At 34.8% G+C, this 25,353-nt stretch overlaps 1 protein-coding gene across 1 annotated transcript in view; it reads left to right on the top strand.

Annotated features, from left to right (window-relative positions):
- Positions 1-21,721, top strand: part of LOC105225807 (neuropeptide F receptor) — a 63,589-nt gene extending 41,868 nt beyond the window's left edge. Inside the window, exons 3-6 of the mRNA XM_049447149.1 lie at positions 13,642-14,017; positions 14,217-14,386; positions 16,244-17,047; positions 19,508-21,721. Of these exons, the coding sequence (XP_049303106.1) occupies positions 13,642-14,017; positions 14,217-14,386; positions 16,244-17,047; positions 19,508-19,543 (1,386 nt within the window). The 3' untranslated portion in view covers positions 19,544-21,721. The remainder of the gene's footprint in view (positions 1-13,641; positions 14,018-14,216; positions 14,387-16,243; positions 17,048-19,507) is intronic.
- Positions 21,722-25,353: the final 3,632 nt, after the last annotated feature.

Genomic DNA, 25,353 nt, shown 5'->3' on the forward strand with positions numbered 1-25,353 from the left:
TTTATTGAGGAGGCTAACATTAATTCCAGCCAATTCGCCGGATTCATAAAAATTATGGCAACCGAGATACTTCAGACTTACCTTGGTGACGTTACTAAACTCGCCCGAATTCCATAGATTTTGCTCGTTTCCATCCTGATAGAGTTTGACATCGGCTTTATAGTTTCCGACGATTCCGATGTGGAGAAGTTTAATATGGAAGAATATCAGCTCTGTTATCGGAGTGTATGCCCTAAAAAAAGGCGCACCTACTGATGTCTGGTTGGTTGTCGCTTCTGCTTGAAAGATATTACAGAGAACTCACGAAAAAGTCTCCCTTTAATTTTTCGATACATCCTCAAAAAGCTGACTGCATCTTTGACCCAGCGACGCCGCTCTACTCACATACATTTCAGAGGAATGTGCTCGGAATGTGTCACGTTCTGTCTGTATAGTGACTGTGACTTTACAAAGCAGCATCCATGAAAATATATCTCTTTTGCAACAATATAAAAAACTACTGTGTGCTTCATCCTTCTGGGCAGTAAAGGGGAAAGTGCGTAGAATATTTCACATCGCCTTTTTCCATACTCGTACAATTTTGACAAGTAGCGACTGAAGCAACAGTTATCCGTATCGCGGGTGAGCCTTTTAGGCAGTATTCAGTCGGAACATTTACAATTGCGGCGAGAATGCAAGGGTAGGTATTTCAAAACACCTCTAACGGTTCACTCTCTTTTGATTGTTGGACAGGACTTGTCGAGCTCACGGTATGTTCATCGCTCCAGCGCTAGGCTGTAAGAGAATAACGGGGACCCGACTCGTTTCAATCGGATGAATTTCGTGCAAGAAAGCGTACTATTGAAATATTCGTATATCACATCTTGTTGTATATACTATTAATAATGCGGAAGCAGTTTGATGCTATTGGTAATACACTTTTTGATTCGAGGCTTAGTGTGTAAAGCATTAAAATATTTTATACATACATAAGTATAATAATAGTTCGCTTCTCCATTAACTCATACCACATCCAAATGAAATTAGGTTCCGCTTAGGGCAATATGCGCTTGACCATAAGCTTCCTAAGTGTTCACAAAATAATTCCATATTATTATCCGAAAACTTGTAAGCCAATTATAATTTATGTGCGAATATTTGTGTGTAAGGTTGCTTTATGCTTAAGTATAATATATTTAACGAACTGAGCGTAGATGCTAATTATATAATGTCCACATTAATTAGGAATGACAACTGACTAGACGTAATTTATGCTTGGAGAAGACTAAACAAACTAATGAAATCTAATTAACCACGAAAATATTGTGCAAACACATCAAAAAATTAGCTACGGAAAAGTCATATATCTACTACATTTTTATCCACTAGAAAGGAAGGGGATCCTTTGTCATTAACGAAATAGCGCTACGTTTGTAGGTTGTTGTCGCCATATTTTTGCATCTTTCGAGGGAATTAAATTAGTGTGTCTATGTGTTACTTATAGGGAGAGCGAGGGTATAAATATCACCATATGGCATATATATTCAATGTATTATATGTACAGTGGGGAGCAAAAGTAATACCACGATCAACATTTTCATGTTTGAGCGCGCATAAAAAATAGACGAATGAAGTAAATGACAAAAACTTTTTTTTTCTTGAATATCTAGTTTATTTGTAACAATTAGGCGTAAATAGCAAAATAGTAACAGAAGCAATGGCACAGTTATAAATCAAAAACAAAAAAAAAACGGCATGTACTCAGTTTTGCACCATCCGTGAAAAAATGAAAGAAATGCATTATTAATATTTTGTCCATAGACCCTTATTTTCTATGACCTTTTTTATACGTTGTGGCATGCTCGCAACTAGATTTTCAACAATTGTTTTCGGAATATTATTCCACTCTAGTTCAACACGTCCCCAAAGATCGTTTAGGTCGGATGGGGCTGATTGATACTGTCCGAGCCGTCGCTTCACAATTGACCATAGGTTTTCAATTGGATTGAGGTCGGGACTTTGCGCTGGCCATTCCATCACCTTAAAATTTTGGTTTCCCAGCCATTCTTTTACAATTTTCGCAGTGTGCTTGGGATCCCCATCTTGCTGAAAAGTGATTTCATGCTCTGAATACGCACACTGGTCAAGAAAATTGGGAAGCTGTGTTTGCAAAATACTTAAATAATCTTCCTTACGCATAATCCCGTCTATTTTGTGCAACGGTCCCACATTCCAAAACGTGAAGCACCCCCAAGCCATTATGTTGCCTCCTCCATGTTTCACTGTTTGCTTCACGTGATGCCTTTGAAGCTTGTCACCGGGTCTACGCCAACAGTACTGTTTTCCATCCGATTGAAAACGGTTAAACTTGGATTCGTCCGACCAGATAACACGTTTCCAGTCTTCAACTGTCCAGTTTCTGTGTACCTTTGCGAATTTTAGTCGTGCCTTAACATTTTTCTCGGATAAAGCTGGTTTGTTTTTTTTCACAGCTGCGACGTAACCAATCCTAGCCAGCGCTCTTCTAGCTGTCCATCGACTTACTCCTTTATTTATTTTCTTGGAAGCCTCTGCTGGCGTTAAAAGCTTATCTTTCCTCATTTTGGACATCATAAGTCGAGCGTCAGAGTCTGTTAGAAGGCGGCGGCGACCATTCAACATGTTTTCAACACAAACATTTTTTCTTTTTTGCACCTTGACTACCACTGATTGACTAACTTGCAGTTTGTCAGCAATAGTGCGTGTCGAACAGCCACTCTTAGTCAGGGAAACAATACTATTTTCTTTATCTGGAGACAGCTTCTTCATTTTTCAAGAACAATTTAGAGACTAATTTCCAAATTCAATAAAATGACTACAAACTTGTGGAAAAGAGTGATTCTTTGAATTATGACAACGAATAATGAATACAAAAATACATATAACAGTAAATCTGCAGGTCAATTGCTGATAAGAAAGTAAGAACAGCAAAAATATGTGCGAATAACGGATGGTGCAAAACTGAGTACATGCCGTTTTTTTTTGTTTTTGATTTATAACTGTGCCATTGCTTCTGTTACTATTTTGCTATTTACGCCTAATTGTTACAAATAAACTAGATATTCAAGAAAAAAAAAGTTTTTGTCATTTACTTCATTCGTTTATTTTTTATGCGCGCTCAAACATGAAAATGTTGATCATGGAATCACTTTTGCTCCCCATGTAACTGAAGTTGCGACTATTTTAAGTTTCAACGTTCGTAGGGACACATCTTCCCATAAACTATAAAATATTCAAAAGAAACATATTTTTTATGCCACCTGTGTGAAAAATATGCATGAATACAAGTGGAAATCTTACTGTCTTAAGAGAAATCCCATCCTTATAGTAGTAAAGCTTTCGATTTTAAAATTCATCAAAATAAGGAGAAGGAAAACGTTTTAAAATATTATAAGATGAAGCTACGAAAGTCCTTATGATGCGATGAGGCAGAATAATATATATATATTTTTTTCTTTTAGAGTCTAATGGTAAAAAGACAAAAATCAATTCGATACAAACCTTTAATTTAAAGAAATTCTAGCCTAATTTGTGTTTACTTTCCGCACGCGATAAAATACTCGTAGAAATATTTATTGTCATATGAAAATCACATTACTTCCAACATATTTGCATTTTTAATTAAAGAACACTATAATTCGCCTGAAAATTATCTCTATCAGCTTGATGTAAAAGTTTAATTATGCACGGACTATATGATTTTAAAGATATTTTTTCTTTTATTTGTGTAAACAAAGTATTTTTCCTCCATAAAGGATATTTTTCTTAAGACCGGATCATCTCGTTCTCTTCAAATCGGACTATGCAACTGGCATCCTGGGAAATTTTCAAATTTTTTGCATGAATCCCGATCAGATAGAGTTCAGTTAGAACTACTGAGAGCGAAAAGCTTACTAGATCTCTTATCTGTTTCAGAAGGACCTCGAAGGCCAGGCTTGGCCACCTTGTAATCCATTGGAATGAGATCAAAGTACGCGAGAAAATTGATATATTGATATAGAAATATATTTGAGAAGATTTCAATTTATTGAATTTATTTCCTGTTTATGTACGTCAGTTCGAGTTTAAGATTTAATTGGCTGCCATTTTAGATATTTGATTTGCCTGAATTTGTTTCTTCAAATCTTCTAGTTTGACTAGCAAATCGATAGTACTACTATAACAACTAGTTTTAAGAATAACTAAAGAAGCCTGCACTATAATAATTGTATTGCAGCTATTGAATTCCACAGCATATTTTTCAAAGTATGAGAGGTAATTTTATAAATGCAAAACTTGTGTAATATGAAAGTAACAGTAACTAAACATTTCAATTGATAATATGTACAAGTAAGGAAGAACTAAGTTCGGATATAACCGTACATTTCATCCTCTTGCAACTTGCAAGATATAAAGCTAGGGAAGTACGTTAAGGTGCATAAGGCCTGTTAGTTATGTGGGTCTAGGGAGAGTTTTCACCCGATTTTATTCCCAATTTTATTAAGATAACTCACACGTTGCCTGAGGTAAAGTCAAGTTCGAAATCTTTACGTTAGGTATATGGAGCTAAAGGAAGTGTTGACCTGATTCAACTCATTTTCGGCATACAGACATACAGCTCTTAGGAAAGGATTCTCTCTGAAATTCAATTATAAAACTGGACATTGACCAATATTTTCGGTAAAAGGGTAAAACTATAGGTATTAGGGTCCAAATATTCGGTATCTAGAGGCTTGAACAGTTTCTGTTGGATATGGACAATTTTTGGCCATATGGTGCCATACCATAAGGGCAATATTCACCCAAAGTTGTATCCCGCTATATAAAAATTGCTTTTTGGTTTGTGTACTCGAAAGTTAAATAATCAAATAAAATTTTAAAATATGTTATATGGGAAGTAGGCGTGGTTGTAGTCCGATATCGCCTAAAGATCGCGCGTACCAAGTTTCATCAAGATATTTAATTTTTACTTAAGTGAAATGTTACCCTGATTTCAACTTTTCGTCATCCTGATAATTTATGTAATATATTGGGTAGTCGAAAAACTTCTTTCATATTTTGTTAATAGGTGGCAATCGTCGCTACCAATCACATTATGTCGTATCATATAGTATTGTAAAAGAGAGATTTAAGCTTGATTTAAACAAAAAAAAAAATATTTTTTTTGTTTATTTATTTATTATTATAAATAAAAGTAAAAAAAGTTGAAGTTTTATTAGAAATACGAATAGACTTTTTCGACTACCAAATATTTATATAAACCTATATCTATCTCGATTACGTTTAGGTGTTATATACAATCGTTAGGTGAAGAAAAGAAGTTGAAACTAGCTTTGCGTTAATGTTACGTATACGCCATGTGCGCCATTTCATACACTACATACGTATACCAGCATTGTAAATATTTGCTGGAAACAACTTCTAACAAAAAAAACAATAGGTCAGTGGAGTGCAACAGCAAACAGTGCGTGACAGAGCTGCTGACTAAAGTTATTGCTTCTAGAGCAAGCAATACCAATAACATTTTTCTGTTACTCGTAAAGGGTTAACAGAAAGAAAAATCGACTGCTGGACAAATCCTTTGCTGAAATAGAACTATTAAAATCGAGGCTTTATGAAATTTGCGTTCCCATAGCGAACTAGCAGCAGAAGTAATATGAATGCATATGTTGTTGATTGCCTCAAAGCTATAAATTGAAAGTGTAGTCCTGCTACCAACAACTGCAAAGAGCCTTTGCGTGAGGACTTACATGTGTTTACTACTGAATATAGTGGGAAAGCTAAACAGCCATTGAGTATGGTTTCTTTCGAACTCATTTCACAGCTTTTATAAAGATAGGAATTATTAACACCTGATGTGCCGTTTTGCAGCAACTTATTCGTTCACTCATTAATAATGTATTGATTTATGACACTCTGTTGGTTGCATTGGAAGTTTAATAAAACTAAAACAACAAAAAATGTTAACTTTCGAAGCCTACCCTTCATGCAGCGGTATTTTATGGCATATAATCTCCAATCTGATGATATATGCCAAATTTCATAAAGACACCTCGACATATAAAAGATTTTTCCGTTGAAGGGCTTGAGCTTGATCGTTCAACCAATCCAAACAATTTTTTCCGAGGCTAAAGTGATGTCTTTAATAAAACTCTACGCCAAATTTCGAGAAGAATCCTCATCAAGGTATAAAGTATTCCGTATAAGCAGGGCCGCCGACGTTATCTTTTTGGGTGGCAATCCTAATATACTTTGTTCAAGGTATTAAAATCAAATTTGTTAAATTATGCAAGTTTATTGAAAACTGGAAACATACTTATAATCGCTAAATAGGTTTCACAGTGTTTTCAAGTTTTTCCAATTATCGAACCTTTTCCATGACAATCGTTTATTCGCTCTCCACAATACTTTAGTTACTCGAAAGTTCTGCAAAGTCATTTCTCTCTCACCACCTTTTAAACAATTTTGGAATTATATTATTCTTTACAAAGCAAAAAACTTTTGTCACCTTAAATAGGACCGTGAAATCAACACCGTTTACTTGACAAGTTTAGTTGTTTCAAGCTATAGTTATCTATGAAATTCTTGCATTAAACAGTTTACAGTCACCTACCTTTTAAACGCTATAACGCTTCACGTGACCCTCACTGCTATGACCTCTTATGCCAAATTTAACTCAGTTATACCACATTTTGCTTTTTCCAATGACATCGTTTATGGGTGCGGCAGTGATCTGGTTTTTTCCTTTAATACTCTAAACACTCAAAGGAATCATTAATACGTCGAAAATAATGCACAATGGGCAGAATTTGTATATTAAACTATGCATTAGTATACCAACAAATGGCTGTTATGTATAATTAAGCACCTCTTACCATTTCAAGAATTGCATATCCTTTTAATAAAAAATCAAGCTCACTCCTATAAGGATTAAGGCTGCTTTATTAAAGTTGCTTATTATAATGACAGAATCATATTAAAGTCAAATGAAGAAGCCTGCGATGCCAAAGATTTTGCACTGTTACAACATTTAGCGTAAAATGTGTGCATAACCACAGCTATTTAAGATCATGAAGCAGATATTGGCTTTGCACACACACACGCCAGTTTAACAATGTGTGTAAGTTAACGGCTGAGTTGTTGTATTTGTGTATATGAGGCCTATTTTGGATTTCTTGGCTGTTCTTAGCTTACTCTTGAATTTCTAAGTATTTATTGTATATATATATATGTTTTTTTCCCCCGTAGTTTCTAGGTGGAACATAGGGTCACAAGTATTCATTGTACTTGGTGAAAATATGGCAGATTTGCTTTTCAAAAGTTCGTTTTTGTTTTAAGCCACACTCATTTCTTTGCATTGTCATGTTAAAGACAATATGGGAACATAATCAAAATTAAATGCGAACATAAGGATTTCGCGGAAGCCCCTTAAAACCCCTTCTTTTCTTAATATCCCTGCATGATAATCATTATTTTGTTTGTCGAAGTTTTAGTAGCTCAAAAGCTCGCACACAATTTCTTTGCCTGTATTCATATGTGGAAGGCTTATGCTATTTCATGTTGACATAAGTATTAATGTCCTTCCAGCCAGAAAAGCTGTTATTGGACTTTCTTTGATGCAAGCGTCTTATCATTTCATTTTTATTACTCGTAGTCTACAAGCACACGCTTTTACTTGTCGGCACATGTGCGTTGAGTGTCTTCTAAAAGCCATATGCGTCCGAATCTACTTAGAAAGAATCAAATATTTATCATCAAACAAATTGTCGTGGCAACATTGGCGCAACAAACTTTATGAATAAATGTCATAACTTAAGCTGAGGGCAAAGAGAAAATAATGTTATTTGAATATTATGCAGAGCCAAGGACTCTCCATTCAGCATATAAGTGATGTAGCTGTACTTATGAGATTTATCTATTACATTTAACATAACCAACTTAGGGGTAATATAAGTAAGTTTAGCGAGAGCTTGTGTGGGAGACTGAAATATACAGATATCTAAATATTCTCTATATTTAAGAAGAGTTTATATTATTGATGGCTTAATAATTCATATAACGTCCCTCTTTTTATAACATTAAATATTTGTTTTTGCTTCTGTACTTAACTAAAACTCAGAATAATTAATAAAATTATGACACAAAATTGTCAGCAGTTTATACCAATTGTAGCTATATATATATGTATATATATATATTATAAATATATACAAGTACATGCATATATTTGGTAATTTAACTCTGCTGGTACTGGTGTATAAGCAGACGGCTTTAAATGTTGGCAACATTTCGATTAGAGATTCACACCATCATTAAATGGCCTGGTTCTCCAAAAGAGAAATCCAAAGACACTTCCAGAGATTTAGCATTTTAAGTGGCGTGAATTTTTGTTTGTTTGTAAAAAATTATTCAAAAAGAATTTGCATGTCTTAATGAAACTCTTAACGGAAAACTTGTGATAAAAATTCACAAAAGATTTGACTTCCATAAAATGGATTATACTTTGAAGACAAAATGGGGAACCGGTAATATTTTAATTTTTGTACATGTGAAATCTCGGCTCCAAAGGAATGGTCGCTGAAAAGAAATCGTCAAAACTGAGGCTGATGACCTATCATACCATATAAAAAAGCAACTTTGGTGAAAAAAAATCTAGTTTCATACAGCCTGCCTACAGTTTTCACGCACTGTAATCGTTTTATTTTTAATTTTGTTATAAATAAACCTTTGGGATCTACAATAAGCCACTGAGTATTGTACGGTATGCCATAATACTAGCTCAACAGTATTTCGCAAAGCATTCTGCCCGGAACGCCACTTATACGGCCTTTATTTGCACATATAAATGGTATTTCAAACACTACATATGGCACGAATGCAAGGATGTTTATGCAACAAACGCTGACAGCCCGCAAAGTTTGTTTATGTGGGAGTACTTTTACTTCCGTGTCAAAGCAAATTATTTCGATTGTAGCGCATATGCTTGCTACGCCACGTGTTAATCAACACAGACAATCCCTTTTTGGAGGAGCATGGGCAGTAATTTAAATTATTTGACAACTCTTTGTGCCGCTTATGTGTCGCTTAGGCGCAAAAAGCGTAATAGAAAATTAAATTTGTTGCCCCGAGCAACCCAAAGATACACGCGACATTCCAATACGACGAGCTTGCCTACATACTATTGTATATATTTATATTATACATACATATGTTATAAATTGGAATGTTGCAAAGCTCTGCTCTTCACCGCGATGCGAACACATCGCTTTCAGTACGCAAATTTTAAGCCCGCGTAAAAATCGTGGGTTGAATTTTAAATTTTTGGAAGCCTAATTTCAAAAGGCGGATTATATCGCTTACGGAAAAGCCTTATTTTTCTATCTATGTATATGTGCAAATAGATATATGTAAGTAATTTGAGCATATTGAGCTTATTTACTGTCATAAAAGTTCCACGTGCCTTCTCGGTTGCTATGTAATGTGTTGTGCTTCTTGCCAAGGTAAAAGAAAAATTCCGACGACATTAATTTCCGTTACTCCCGCTTGACTTTAACTAACCTCGCCTATATTAAAGTCTCGAACATCATGAAAAGGAAATAAAATACACACATAGATACGAGGTATTGAAATTCATTTTATGATATTTTGTATAAGTAGCTCTGGAAAGGAAGCATTGACTCATTCAAGCGCGAAATGGGATCTGCTTACCGATTGCGTTGAGGCATTGTGAAGTAGAACCGGAAAAACACTACTAGTATTTTGCATTCGACATATTCAAATACGTCAAAGCACTCAGAAATCAATTTAACCTATTTACAACCATTGTAAGACCAACCTAACTGTCAACAAGTATTTGCGTTTGCTCTTAGGAGATGTTATTTGCCAGATTTTAGTAGCGGTTCCAGAGTAATTTTGTGTTAAAAAGCTCCCTGACTGCGTCAGGTGTCATTCCGGTGTCTTAGAGGCTGGTTAGAGTCGCCCTCGTACCGATGGCTGGTAAAAGCTGTCATAGTCTAAGGACCTCAGGGCTATCAATTTCCCTTTGCAACTATTGAAAAGTCTAGACACTCATTGAGCTGTAAATTTGGGTTCGATGTCCAGGAAACGAGCTGTTATGTGCTTAAAATCCCTACAAAAAGGTTGAAATTGTCGATATTGCCTTGCACTTAGTAGATCAGGGCTTGAGGGAGCCGTTATACATAAATATTATGCAACTCTTCCCTCGTTAGAAGCACCTATTCTTCACACGGTGGATTTGCAAATACTATATAGCTGATAAGTGCTTTGAAGCGAAGAGTGTTACAAGACTTAGGAAAACTGGGTATATGAGGGGCCCGGATATGCACAAACTGAAATTATCCACAATTTCATGAATAAATCTAAAATAAAATGAAGGGTCGGAGGTAGAGACTTCTGTTGGAAGCTCTCCACCAACTCTACTTTCGTGCTTCAATATTACTGCAGCGCCTTTCAAGCGTAGGAGGCTGGTGGCAATGCGAGTATATGCACTGCTTCGAAGTGCAGCTTCGTTTAGAGAAGTATTCTTTCACTTCGATAGCCGAGCGGCTATACTGGCTTTAAGTTCTCTGACTGTGTGCTCAAAACTAGTCAAGAAGATCATTAACAATTGCTTTAAGTTTCTTCCGAAGTAGACTTGTATGGATACCTGGTCATAGCAGGATCGTTGGTAATTTCATCCGATTGGAAGTCGGACTCCGATTGGAGTCACACACGCGGTGCGGCTAAATAATACTTTCCTTGACAAAGCTGTATGGAGGAAGGCGAGTTAGAATCATCTTGTCACTTTCTTCTCTATTAGGTTTGATATTAATTGAAATAATTGTAATCTACCTACAAAAAGAAATTTGAGCAGTTTGAGAACCTTTGTATGAATCAATACGGCAATAATGAGATTAATTGCCATACATAATTAAAAGGTACTTCAGTAGATATAGCTGGTCTCGATAACTCCTAAGCGAAATAATAACGTCAAATTTCACGACAAAAAATTTGCTTTACTCTAAAATTAAATAGAGTCATATTAAAGAAAGTAGTCCTTAGCAATATATCCCATACACGTACACACGTCCACACACACACATATGAGATAAACACGTACACAGCAAAATATTTTAATTTAAAATTTCCAATGATTTCATCGCTTTTTGTGCTCGAGATATTGAACCTCCCACTAAGCTTATTCATTATTTGAATGATGTCACAAAAGGGATGAGATCTTATATATTATATTATACACCAAGGTATGTGCATTGGAAATGTATTAAATACAATGGGCATATTGTCAGTTTATGAAAAAATATATTTCGAATTTATACTCAATCTATATTCAACGCAAATATTGTTGGTAGATAGTGATATAAAAAAGTTGTATCTCATACTAAAATTTGCTGTAATAAATTTTAAATGGTACATACCATCATACATTTTTAATAGGGATCTACTCATGCGAATAAGTCTACATGCGCCACAGGAGTACTAAGAACTGACACCCGTTTGTATGTGTGCGTTGACAGACGCATTGCTGTTATCGGTGACATGATACTCAAACGTACGGCACTATGTCAGCAGGGTGTTGCTTTGACAGTGACATATTACTATATTGCTGAATATGGGTGCTGGGGGATTGCGTTGAGTTAATCACTGAAATCCGTGTTTATTTGTTTGTCAAATTGTGTGTCAAATACATATATAGGTGTAAATACATAAGTAATATATCTACACAAGAATATATTTCAACATAATTGTTGGCAAATTCTCTGAAAGTAATGTTAGGCGAAGGACAGTAAGCTTTTAATTAATAAAAATATTTTAAAAGGAATTCATGAATTGCACATATATGCGAGTGGCATATTTTGTTATGTAAAAGCAAACCTTATTGAAAAACTAAACATAAATTTGAACAAAAAATGTTTTTGAAATCAGAAATATAAAATTTCTTAAAAATTTATAGTGCAAGATTTTGAATTCCTTTAAATTAAAACTGTACTAACACACCGGCAAAGTGAACGAAATTCCGGTCAAACTCTCTTTCCCAATATTTAGCACAAACAAAGAGTGGAAATGCAATCTAGAATTTAATTCAAATTCGTTCAAACACACACATGCACATTAGAGCGTGTTATTTTTATACCCTAGCAACGTGTTGCTACATAGTATAATAGTTTTGTTCACCTAACGTTTGTATGTATCACCTAAAACTAAACGAGGTAGATATAGGGTTATATACATAAATGATCCGGATGACGAAACGTGTCGAAATCCGGTTGACTTTTTGTGTGGCCGACCGTCTGTGCAAGCTGTAACGTGAATCAAAATTGTGATATCTTAATGAAACTTGAGTAGCTAGGGGCACCTGTGGGCAAAACATTTTGAAAATGTGGGCATGGCTGAGACCGTTGAAGCTATAATATCCAAATTCGCTAAGGATAAATAACTTAATCACCATAACCGACATTGTGAAAATAAGTGACTTTGGAAGATAACCCCGAGCAGTCTCCTTATAACAATATTGTTAAAATTTACTACAAGTGTGATAATTCAATAACTAAATGCGTCAGAGACAGTTAATTTTACATCCAGGATGGCACAAGGGGAGTAATAAGAGTTGATGTCGGAAGTGAACCGCTCACATTTAAGTGTAATCAGTCTTGATCATCTGATTCTAGAATTTCCAGTAAGAAACCCAAGCACCAATAAATATTGTATATCTGAAAAGAATAAATATAGCATCGTCCCCATTTAAATGAAAATCCATACCTTAACTCGGAATGTTACATTATCCAGACCACGCCTACTTTCCACATAATATAATTTTTAATAGTTGCTATCTGATTCTTTCATTTTCCATTATACAAACCCATCAATGTATCCAGCTTTGCACAAAAAGTGTCCTAAAGGTATTTCATCTTGTCGAAATCGAAATATAACTTTTCAAGAAGCCAGACGCCAAATATGCGGTCTCCCGTTCGTATGCTAATCTTTCTGTCAAACTGTGAGATATATTACTGATATTCGGAAAATTTTTTCCGTCATAATAATATGCATAACCTTCTGTTAAAAATGTGATGAATTGAATCAATACTTCCTTTAGCTATTAAGCTTTTTATATAACCTTCGGTTGTGGGAGGGTCAATGTCAGATTTCTCTATATCCACTGTATACGAAAGCGGACCGATAAATCTGTAGCTAACAAAGGAGAAACACATATTTTGGAAAAACACAGCCACCGTCTGAAAAGTACATTTTTTGTAGATCTTCCTTTCGAGAGATATTCTCAACTGTGGAAACAAAATGAAGTCGCGCAATGTCAAATCTGGACAGCCGAAGTTTGTAGCATAGTTCGACCAACTCGCTCGGGTCAATAACGGAGGTGTCAAGGTGGAAGTGCACCTTTTTCATCTCTTCGCATTTAGTTTCCCTTTCATTTTAGGTGTTTGAAACAACCATTACTGGAAACAAACCATAGTAATATTATAGAAAGTATATACATATGTATGTACATATATAACACAATTTCGAAAGCAACTAATATACTTGTACAAATAATTTAATAAGTTGGTTGTTAAACTTAATTTTTGGTTCCGTGTACCGAATTATAGAAATTCCGTTTTCTTATTATTACAGATAATAAATATAACGCACTTAGAACCGGCACTGGACGCAGGTGTTCCCTCTACTGCCTCAGGAATGGAATTGTTTAATTCCATCACAACTGCAAATGGAGAGGGCACTCCTTTGGCAGACTACATGGAAGTAGATATGAGCAATTTAACCGCCCAGCCGAATTCAAGTTTATTCGTGACGCAGGGAAAGAATCTCGTTGACCGGTTTTCAAGAAATCGCGCCGTCAGCGATCACTGGCATTACGCACTCATAAGCATATACTTGGGTATGATTATATTTGGTACTGTCGGCAACATATTCGTCGTGATGGCGGTAGTGAGAAAACCCATAATGCGCACCGCGCGCAACTTATTCATACTGAATTTGGCTATTTCTGGTGAGTGTAAACTTGCATTTAACTTATCTTTGAATTGAGAAGTTCCTTGAATTGCAATATATATGTTTCCCAATATATATGTGTATTTTTATGCACTTGCATGCTTATATCGATTTGTTTGTTTGCCGCGTTATATTTACCGTTATTAATATTGTTATTTGCATTTGATAAGTCGCTCTTCGAACTGCAATAATTTCAGATCTACTGTTATGTGTAATAACAATGCCTATAACGTTGTTGGAAATCCTCTCAAAATACTGGCCCTTCGGGATGTTGGAAGTAATATGCAAATTAGTTGCCATGCTGCAGGCGGTGAGCATTTTCGTCTCGACCATTTCCATAACAGCCATTGCCTTTGACAGGTATCAGGTGAGTTTCCGTGCAATGTTGTTTTTATATAATATTACGTGCTACAGAAAACATACGAGGTGCATTCCAAAGTAAACTGGACTTTTTGAATCTAGCCATCTATATGTTGACTAGTGCGTTAGAATCTCCTATCTTTATCGATTATCCGGTGAGAATTTCATGACATTTTATCTATTAGAAGTGAAGTTATTGCGTTTTAAGTGTCAGTATGTTTGTGTATCGGTGCGAAAATGAGCTTCGAACAAAAAGCCAACATTAAATTTTGTTTTAAAATTGATAAAACTTTTACCGAAACATTTCAATTGATGAAACAATTTTATAGCGATGATTTCCTATCCCGTAGCAGATTGCACGAGTGGTTTCAATGTTTTCAAATTAGTTGTGAAGACATAAATGACGATCAACATGTGGGCAAATCAAAATCCGTGATCGCCGAAATTCCATCGAAACTGTGCGTGAATTCAAAGGAGGCGTCCGAGATAAAACACTCCTTCGACATGCTTTTGGACCGTGCAAAAAGCTGTATTGAAGCAGAAGGAGACTATTTTGAATAAAATAAATTGATTTTGCCGAAAAAGCCATTTGTTCTGTTTTTTTTTTTAAGTCCTGTTTACTTTGGAACGCACCTTGTATAATTATGCAAAAGCAAACGTACGTCAGTGCGTGGGTCTCAACAGAGAGATTTTAAATGATTTTACGCTCTCGATTGAATGATAGTCTATAGTTTTAAGATATCTCTTTTTTTATCTCTGAAACACAGTTATTTGATACAATAATATCTAGTTCCTTTTTAACTCGCTTGACAAATTTAAGGATAGGAATAGTTATCGATGGAAGATAAAACACTTGAATATCAGGAAGTGACTTGATGAGTGTTGTCAGTACTCTGCTGAAAGGAAATATTCGTAAGTGATTTCTTCAAAACCGTACAGGTTATCGTGACAGACGGCCAAAAGAAATTAAGAAGTCCAGCAAATTATTTATTCCGCATCCAAAACAGATCAAATTTTAACAGAATGCCCCTGCAATGGAATCACCGAGACTAAAACCTTTATCGAAGAGAAATAAATGTTATCGAAAAATGGAAACATCCCTATAATGGATGTATGACCAATAATGAATAATGGAATTGAATTTTGATCCAAAATCCGTTTTTTATACTAAACCTTTATTTTATATGATTTTCTAAAGAAACCTTGAGACAAACAAGCAGACGGAAATTGTAATTAAATTCCCCGGATAAAACATGTATTTTTCTAGGTTGATAGGGCACTCTTTCATTACTATTACAAATATACAAAAGGCTTACGGTGATTCAGTTTTATTAAAAACATCAGCCTACGAGGTAAAGCCTTCAAAGACTGTCGAGAGACCGTTGAAGACATGCCTCGTTGGATGTCCACCTAAACTGATGAAAATATTAAAAAGTAAAGGATATGGGGCTTCAAAATCGTTAGAGTGATGGAAAGAGCGTCCAACATCTCTCGCGAGTCCGTTTGAATGATTTTGGATTCTTGCTTGACTCGTCCCGATAAAAACGAGTTTTTTTTTTCAAAAATAGTACGATTGTGCAACGAGCAACCACCGTATTCACCTGAAGCCCTAGCGTGTTCCAGATTGGTAAACCGGTGGCAGAATATCAACTAATAAATTTAGCACTGCACTGTGTTTCAAGCTGCACAGTTTATTTACTAACAACTAAGGTATTTCCCCTCAATAATGGGGTTTTCAAGCATTGATTAGATGAGCCAAGGGTTTAACCAGTTTAGCGTTTATTTAATTTTCTTTTCGTAGTAAAACAACATTATTATCTCCCACGTTGCTTCATAAAACACTATCTTTATTCTTAATTTCCAGCTAATTGTATATCCGACACGGGAAAGCCTTCAGGTTGGTGGTGTCATAGCCATTCTTGCTGGCATATGGCTGTTCGCAGTGCTGTTGGCCAGCCCTCTCTTCATCTACAAACGCCTGGAACAGGCAGAAATACCGCCACTACTGGAATCCTTAGGCATCCATGGTGTATGCTTCTGCGTCGAAGATTGGCCCGTGAGTCATGGACGATTCTATTATTCAATATTTTCGCTCTGCGTGCAATACTTGGTGCCAATACTGATCGTATCCGGTGCATATTTCGGCATCTATAAAAAACTACGAAGTCGCACAACGGTGGTGGCAATGCAAACGCCACAACGCAACGCGGAACGTGGCCGTCGTATGCAACGGACAAATTGCTTATTGATAACGATTGCACTGATTTTCGGCATATCATGGATGCCCTTGAATGTTTACAATTTATATGCGGATATGCGGAGTCCAATGGCGGTGACGGAACACATGCTTGTCATATATGCTTGTTGCCACATGCTCGGCATGAGTTCCGCTTGCACGAATCCTCTGCTCTATGGATGGCTGAATGACAATTTCCGTAAAGAATTTAGAGAATTAATATGTGGTTCTAAAGAAAACACTAATGTTGCTCTTAATGGTCACACGACAGGCAGTGGACAGACACGTCGGAGACGAAAGCACGCCGAAATATCCAAAGGTGATTTGAAGTTGTTGCCCAACAACAATGGCGTTGGCTTACGAAGTGCCGCGACCGAGTCGATAGCGCTGACAGAAAATCCAATTTCCATTGAAGTGACAACTCTGACTGCGGTAAATTGACAACTAAAACAAAAGCACCGACAACAAAAAGCACAACACACTTGTAATAATAATAGGCAAGAAAGCATGGTTTTAACTGTATAATAAGTATTTAATTAAGAGATGCACAAATGTAATTTATGTATATAAAATTTAAATGCCAATTTGTAGCAGAAATAAGTAGACTTTTTAAAATATGTATGCATGAGTTTGAAACTATTTCAAGTTTGATATAATTAATTTTATATTTTCTAATGCTAGTGATTTCAAGGATCAATTATTTCAGTTTAAAAGTTTTCTTCTTTACTACTGAACATACTATTTTATAATTAAAATATTTGTGTATACATAGACCGACGGCGTAATTTTTTGCTCTCGTTTTCACACTTCTCTTATTCTGCAGACTTGTATATAACATACACATATCTAACTATAGCTCAGTACTTGGCCAGAATATTTGTCCAGTACGAAAATGTATGTATTTTAAATAATCAAAGAGATTAGCAATTATCTCTCATAAATTTAAAGTTGGAGTAGTCCCGAGGATGCCACTGAATTGGCGGTGGCATACACAACCAGCTGTAAATTCAAGCTCATGACATTTCAACTAATTTGTTGATGGAATTTAAATTTTTCTCTGCCAATGCTAAACTATCGCCATCAAACTAATATAAACAAGTAAGGAAGGGTCAAGTTCGGGTGTAGGCGAATATTTTAAACTCTTGCAGATTGCCAGGATCAAAACCGGGAATACCTTCAGGTCCATAAGATTTGTAAATTTTATGCGGGGTACGTCAAGTTTTCACCGATATTCTAAGCACAAATGTGCATAGTTATTAAAAAAACTCACACATTTGCCGACATATGCGGTATAAAGTCGACTGGAAGTTTGAAAATTTTTCTATTAAGTCCGCCATATATCTATGGGAAGTATTGACGTGCCTCAAATAATTTCTGAAACAAGCTTACGTTAAAATTTGGAAAATACACACTCTCTCTCTCCTTACAGATTGACCGATATTTTCGATAAAAGGTTCGCAATTGAAACTTTGATCCTCATATTCGGTATCTGCGGGCATTAATAGTTTTGGTACGATTTGGACACTTATTCGGTCATAAGGTAGCCTACCTTAAGTGCACTATTCGGGCAATTTTCATCCCAATACATTCAATAGTGCTTGATTTGCATACTGGAAAATCAAAAAATCAGATAGAATTTAAAATTTCGGTTGTAGTCAGTTTTCGCTCGTTTTCACACTGGAGCGTAGGAATGTAAATGTTACGTTGTACGGTCGATATCGGTCGATATCTCAGGACCTAATAAGGAGTTTCATCGAAATCCAATATTGACCCCGGCTTCTATAAAGTCCTATTTTATCACCCTAGGTGTAAAACTTAAAGTCTCAGGTGTATTTTTAGTCCACTTGTCGCTGGCATAGACAGTCAGATATATATCGGGAAATCAAGAGGTATATTTGCAAGCATACATGTCATAATATGGATAGTAAGCAATTCGTCATTACGTCGACAGACAAATCAATGTATTTGACTTTGCGACGTGATGTTGAGCTTTGTTAAAGTAATAGCACGGAAAAACATAGGAAAATTTCTTCACGAGCAATCGGAGGTTGAAACTCTTTTTAATAGCGAAAAAAATTACGTCATTCTATAACTAAATCGAACAAACCTACAGAAATACTTATTTTATATGGGGTAAGTTGGAACGGAAAAATTTGTTAACGAGAATCACAATTATCGATCGTTATATTAGGTTGTCAAATATCTCCCTTCCACCTTTTTACACTTTATTCAATGCTTTATAAAAAGTGTTACAGTGATCGGATTTAATCCAATATGCGCCATTTGGTTCGTTAATCTGTGTCCATCTAGACAGCAACTTCAGAATATCAGAATCATGCATAGCGTCGTTTTGTAGGTTATGTCAAGAGCTTTCAAAGATGTATAGTATTGCTAGATATAAGCTCTGTAACGTTTTATACATAGCCGCGAAATTCAGAAAACAAAAAGGCGGAAGGGAGATATTTGACAACCTAATATGTATCTCCTCGTTATCCTCTTCTTTACAAGTACGACTATATGACGATAGCTGGTAAAACGTTGAAAAATTTCATTTACAGACTAATTGTTAGCATTTTTGAGAAAAATGATATGTGGATTAAATTTGCTATTTCATATATACACCATATACACATACACTTATACGTATGTAGTCATAGTTTTTTTAAATGTTGTGGGCAACATTTTTTAAATATAAAGTAATACTTTCCTAATTAGTAGTTAACGTTTGCTTATCTAATTCCAAAATGACAACTAGTAGTTTCTGACAGTTTCGGTGAAATATACAAATGTATTATGCAAAGCATTCCATGTTAATATAATATATGTTTTACATTTTATTTCCACGTTCTCTTTTTCTCTTTACATGCAAATGGCATAAAACATATTTTCCAGGAACAATATATGCTGAATTCGGTGGATGTACTGTAATATAATATTGTATCTGGTGTGCATGTGATGTTATAAGGAAAGCATTTCTGCTAAATTCTGTACATATGTATGTAAACCTGACATGTACATAACATTAACGAATGAAAGAATACACTTTAGCAGAAAACTGTACAGCAAAACACAAATAAAAAGGCAAAATGTAATTGTACAATGAAACACAAAAAAAAATTTGAGTGATATCTGCTAGGGCTCTGATTTCTATGCACTAAGATTGTAAATACAAATATATATGTATAGACTAGTCAATTATAAGTATTTAAAAAAAAAATTATATGTTGACTAAATTTTGTGTCAAATTTATTATTGCATGCACTCATCATATACATATATGTACACTTATAGTACATAATTATACATTTATGTATTTATTTTTATAATATGAAAGAACATTACTTAAAAAGAAAATTTTAAAATACAATAAAGAGTTGATAAGAAAATATTATTTATAGTATATTCCTATTAAAATTAAAGAAGATGCGGTTCGACCTTCAAATGCGTTACCTAACTCCGCATAACGGGTTGGAAACTATGCCAACTCGGAAAGTTCGGTAAGGCTTTAAAAATGGCGTCAACATTAGCATTCGATTTTGGTTAACTTCCAATATATAGACAGGCATGTCGGAGCTAAGACTTTAGAACACGAACCGCCACATTATTTTTACACACCCGCAAAATGTTGCCACGGAATATAACAATTTCTTTACCTAACCATTGTTTATAACCACTTATAAAACAAATCGAGATAGATATAGTTGTATATGATAAGGATAACAAGACTAGTTGAAATCCTAGTGACTGTTTGTCCGTCTTCCTATTGAGGAGATAACTTAAGTAAAAATTTAAATATCTTAATCAAACTTGCGTCAAAATGGGCACTAGAATGTGTTCTTTCTTTGTCGTTAACAGAAATCTTCAAAATGTCATAATTTAGATACTACACTGTAATTTGGTATAATGAATCGCTGTAGGAGGGGCTGGGTATGTGGCTTGTTAAAAAGTGGACGCGACTTCGTCCTGTAATAGGTTTAAAATATTATATATATCTCTTAAACCATTAAAGCTTAATCCACCAAGTCTGCTGAGGACAAGTTTGGCTAGCCCATCCTCGTACTGCGTGAAAACAATAACCACGTCCATTCCTCATATCACTATAAAATATATAAATACCAGTGAAGATATTGAGAGAGAAATTTGCACAAACAAAAATTTGCATTTTTAGTCCAAAAATTTTCAAAATTATATCATGTTTTCAAGCCTTATGCTATCTTAGTTATCTTATTAAGTTTGATCTTGTGTATACCATAGTTTAATGCATAAAATGTGTATAGTCGGTCCATAATGTTCTTTCCTCCAAACGGCACGCCTAGAACTAACCGAGATAGATATATAGTCAGATATATTTATGTATGTATATGAATATGAGACGAAAATGGGCGAAATTAGATTATTAATTTCCATGTAATACTTTTATTTTACAGTCAAGTACAAAAGAAGTTATCGGAATAACACTTTGTAAAAAGAGTGTATTAGTAGCAAAGCATTTAACAACTAAGAACTGTCGAAATCGGACCATAACTTTACAAGCCCCCAGATATCATTTACAATATGCGTTTCAAAGTAAACAGGACTTTTTGAATCTAGCGTCCCTGGTGGCGCCATCTATATGTCGACTAGTGCGTTAGAATCTGCTATATTTATCGATTGTTCAGTGACAATGACATTTCATCGATTGGAAGTGAAGTTATTGCGTTTTAAGTGTCAGTATGTTTGTGTATCGGTGCGAAAATGAGTTTCGAACAAAGAGCCAACATTAAATTTTGTTTTAAAATTGGTAAAACTTTTTCCGAAACGTTTCAATTGATGAAACAAGTTGCCTATCCCGTAGCAGAGTGCACGACTGGTTTCAACGTTTACTAAGTGGTCGTGAGGACATAAATGACGATCAACATGTGGGCCAATCAAAATTCGTGATCACCGGAAATTCCATCGAAACTGTGCGTGAATTCATCAAAAGTCATCCGAAATCTTCATTGAAATTCATGGAAATGGAATTCGATTCATCGATTTATTGCATTTTGACCGAACATTTGGGCTTACGAAAGGTGTGTGCACGGTTTGTTTCGCACAAATTGACTGACGACCAAAAATTGCTCAGAATCCAACATTTTAACCATTAACCACTCCCCGTACTCACCTAATATGGCACCGTGCGACTTCTTCCTTTCGGAAAAATGCATTTGCCCATGAAAGGAAAGAGTTATGCAGACATAGAGGCCATTCAAAAGGCTTGTACCGGCATACTGGCGGCCATACGCACCAACGAGCTAAAACACTCGTTCGACATGCTTTTGGACCGTGACTATTTTGAATAAAATAAATTGACTTTGCCAAAAAAACCACTTGCTCTGTTTTTTTAATGTCTGTCCGTCCGTCCGTCCGTGCAAGCTGTAACTTGAGTAAGAATTGAGATATCATGATGAAACTTGGTACACGTATTTCTTGGCTCCATAAGAAGGTTAAGTTCGAAGATGGGCAAAATCGGCCCACTGCCACGCCCACAAAATGGCGGAAACCGAAACCCTATAAAGTGTCATAACTAAGTTATAAATAAAGATATTAAAGTGAAATTTGGCACAAAGGATCACATTAGGGAGGGGCATATTTGGACGTAATTTTTTTAGAAAAGTGGGCGTGGCCCCGCCCCATTCTAAGTTTTTTGTACATATCTCGGAAACTACTATAGCTATGTCAACCAAACTCTACAGGATCGTTTCCTTCAGGCATTTCCATATACAGTTCAAAAAAAAGGTTATGTTGAAAATCACTAAAAGTGCGGTAACCGACTAACAGAAAACGTCAGAAACACTAAATTCTACGGAAGAAATGGCAGAAGGAAGATGCACCCAGACTTTTTTTTTAAAATTGAAAATGGGCGTGGCGTCGCCCACTTATGGATCAAAAACCATATCTCAGGAACTACTGGAGCGATTTCAATGAAATTCGGTATATAATATTTCCTTAACACCCTGATGACTTGTACGAAATATGGGTGAAATCGGTTCTCAACCACGCCTTCTTCCAATATAACGCTATTTTCAATTCCATCTGATGCCTTCTCTGTATAATACATACATTAGGAACCAATGATGGTAGCGGAATAAAACTTTACACAAATACGGTATTTGAGCTGATGTATCCCTTGTGGAAATATTGTCGTGATCGGACTATAACTTTTCAAGGTCCCTGATATCGAACACGAAGAACTCAGTGCCTAACCTAACCTAACCTAATTTTTCACCGAAAATATCGGTAAATCTCTCAGAATTTAATTCTAATTAATTTTACAGCAAAATAAAAAAAATATGTAAATGACGGATAATGAAATCTCGATTATCACTTTATCATGCGAGAGTATAAAATGTTCGGTGACACCCGAACTTAGCCCTTCCTTACTTGTTTAATATAAAAATTTGCCAACACCTGAAAGTAAGCCCTCGGCTTTGATTTTTGGACATTGCGAGAAGAAATGTTCGGATACACCCTATAGCAGCTCTTCATTACTTCTTGCTAATGACATTGTGAAAATGTGAAATAAAAAGAAATATTGTGAGCTAGTATACTTAACCAAAAATGTTCCAAATTCCTACTTAAAAGAGTGCACATATGTTTAGATCTCTCTTGAAATAAAGTCTTTCGTGTTCTGTAAACTTCACAAATTCCCTATCGTTTGGTAAGTCGGTTATATAGACTGACTTCGTAAACCTCCGTACCATATTTTCATGAATATAATATATTTTTTGAATGATGTTAGTGATTCCAATTTCGTTGAAACGAAATAATTTATTTATAATAAAGCTATTTGATTTTAATTTGATATTTTTTTACCTTTGTACGCTTGCAATAACAAAACAGTTTTCTGCAAAAGTAAACTTTGCCGTCAAAGTGTTCTATAACATCAAATTAAGTAACGCTTTATTTTCCAATGTTGTTTAATGTTCCATACAGACGATGTAATGATACTGCAGTCATACGAGTATCGTCTCGCTACTTTGCAGTAGTACTCGTACGTTTTCGAAGTCAGCCATATTTATAGTAAAGTATTCATTATTCCGTATCGCAGGAATTCTCGCAAATAATTTCGCTAACGAGGCTTATGTGTATCCAATAATAACAATAACAATAATCCATCAAGTTGCTATTAATTCTATTAATAGCAGTGATGAATTGGTTTTAAATAACATTTTCAGGATAAATTATTTAATGCATGTTGAAAACAATGTGGTGTGAAGAAGTTCAATTGCATTATCAAAAAATATTTAAATTGAAATGTTCAATGAAAGTGAATAGTGAGTCCTATATTTAAATAGTGAAAATATGTAAAACTGAAATTATGTAATATAAATATATTTATACACGATGAATAACACATATTAAAAGAAAGTTATTTGAATTTAAGATGATTTAATTATGCTAGTAGAGTTGTATAATAAACTATAAATTGACTATATGTACATACATATTAATATGTTATGTAAGTATATAGAATTATTTATTTTAGCTAAGTAATCTCAAAAATATAAACTAATTCTTAAATAAATGGAAAGTCATTATTTGTACGGAATTTGTATAACAACCTAAACCTAAATAATAATTGTTAACTTTAAAGTAAAGAGCAAAAGTATACGTTATTTAAGTGCACAGTTAAGCGTTGAATCATAAATATTAAGTTGAATAGAATTAAAGTTGAATATTGTAAATATTTGTGTATTAATTCAAGTACAAGAAAACATTACTACCAAAATAACTGTACAGTTATGTTATGGCAACCTATTTAGATTTTATTGAAGATTCTGTGAGATTTTCGCACGTAAACTATTTGGGTGTTAATGTGCACTTATTTGCTGACTTCTTGTAGACTATTTAATAGGATATATACAGATGCATATGTTTGATCGAATGTTAAATTATGTTGTGCTTTTTGAATATCTGTGAAAAATAATAAATATCAAAAAAATACCTTTTTTTGTTCCTATTTTTTGACATATTTAGGTCTAGCGGATTCTACTGTTTATTAAATTTCGCAACTATCCTTCTAGCTATGTAAAAAGAAAAAAAATATTTTATTATTATAATATTAAAAACTGAATTCTGCTGCTTCCAGTCGGAAGTTAAAAGCATTCATTTTTGGATTGCATTAGAGCACGCATGGTAAGTGCAAAATTGTTATTTATTTCCATTCGGTTCAACTGAGAGATTTCAGTTAGGCGAGTTGATTGATTGAGTCCTAATTGTTTCTTCTCCAACGAAATCTAAAAATGTGTAATATAAATGGTAAGTAAATTTAGATTTCTCCTTCATGGAAATGCAGAAAACCTTATGTTCCCAACAAATTTAACACCTAAAATATTTTCTGTGGCGCCATCTGTTATTGGATCACAGCGTTACAAAAATAAACCTTTTTACCACAATGAAAATACTTTTTCGCGTAGAAACGAAAACGTTATAGCCGATTATATTGTATTAGGCGTAAAACAACATAAGAAGTTAAATAAATAAAACTTGGATTTGCCAAAAGTAAATAGCCAATGAACATTGTTTGGTCTTGAAGCAAAGTGATATTTATAGGCATGGTGATACACGTAGCTAAACGAATGTGAAGTCGTAGCCTTCTGAATAGAACCGTAAATTCAAATGGTATCAATAGCATACACGCTCCATAAGATAATATCCTTTAAAAACATTTCGGGTGAACTTTGTGATGACCAAAGGTGTATCGTTGAATAATGGAG

Source organism: Bactrocera dorsalis, chromosome 2 (assembly GCF_023373825.1).
Source record: "Bactrocera dorsalis isolate Fly_Bdor chromosome 2, ASM2337382v1, whole genome shotgun sequence".
Taxonomy (NCBI): Eukaryota; Metazoa; Arthropoda; class Insecta; order Diptera; family Tephritidae; genus Bactrocera; species Bactrocera dorsalis.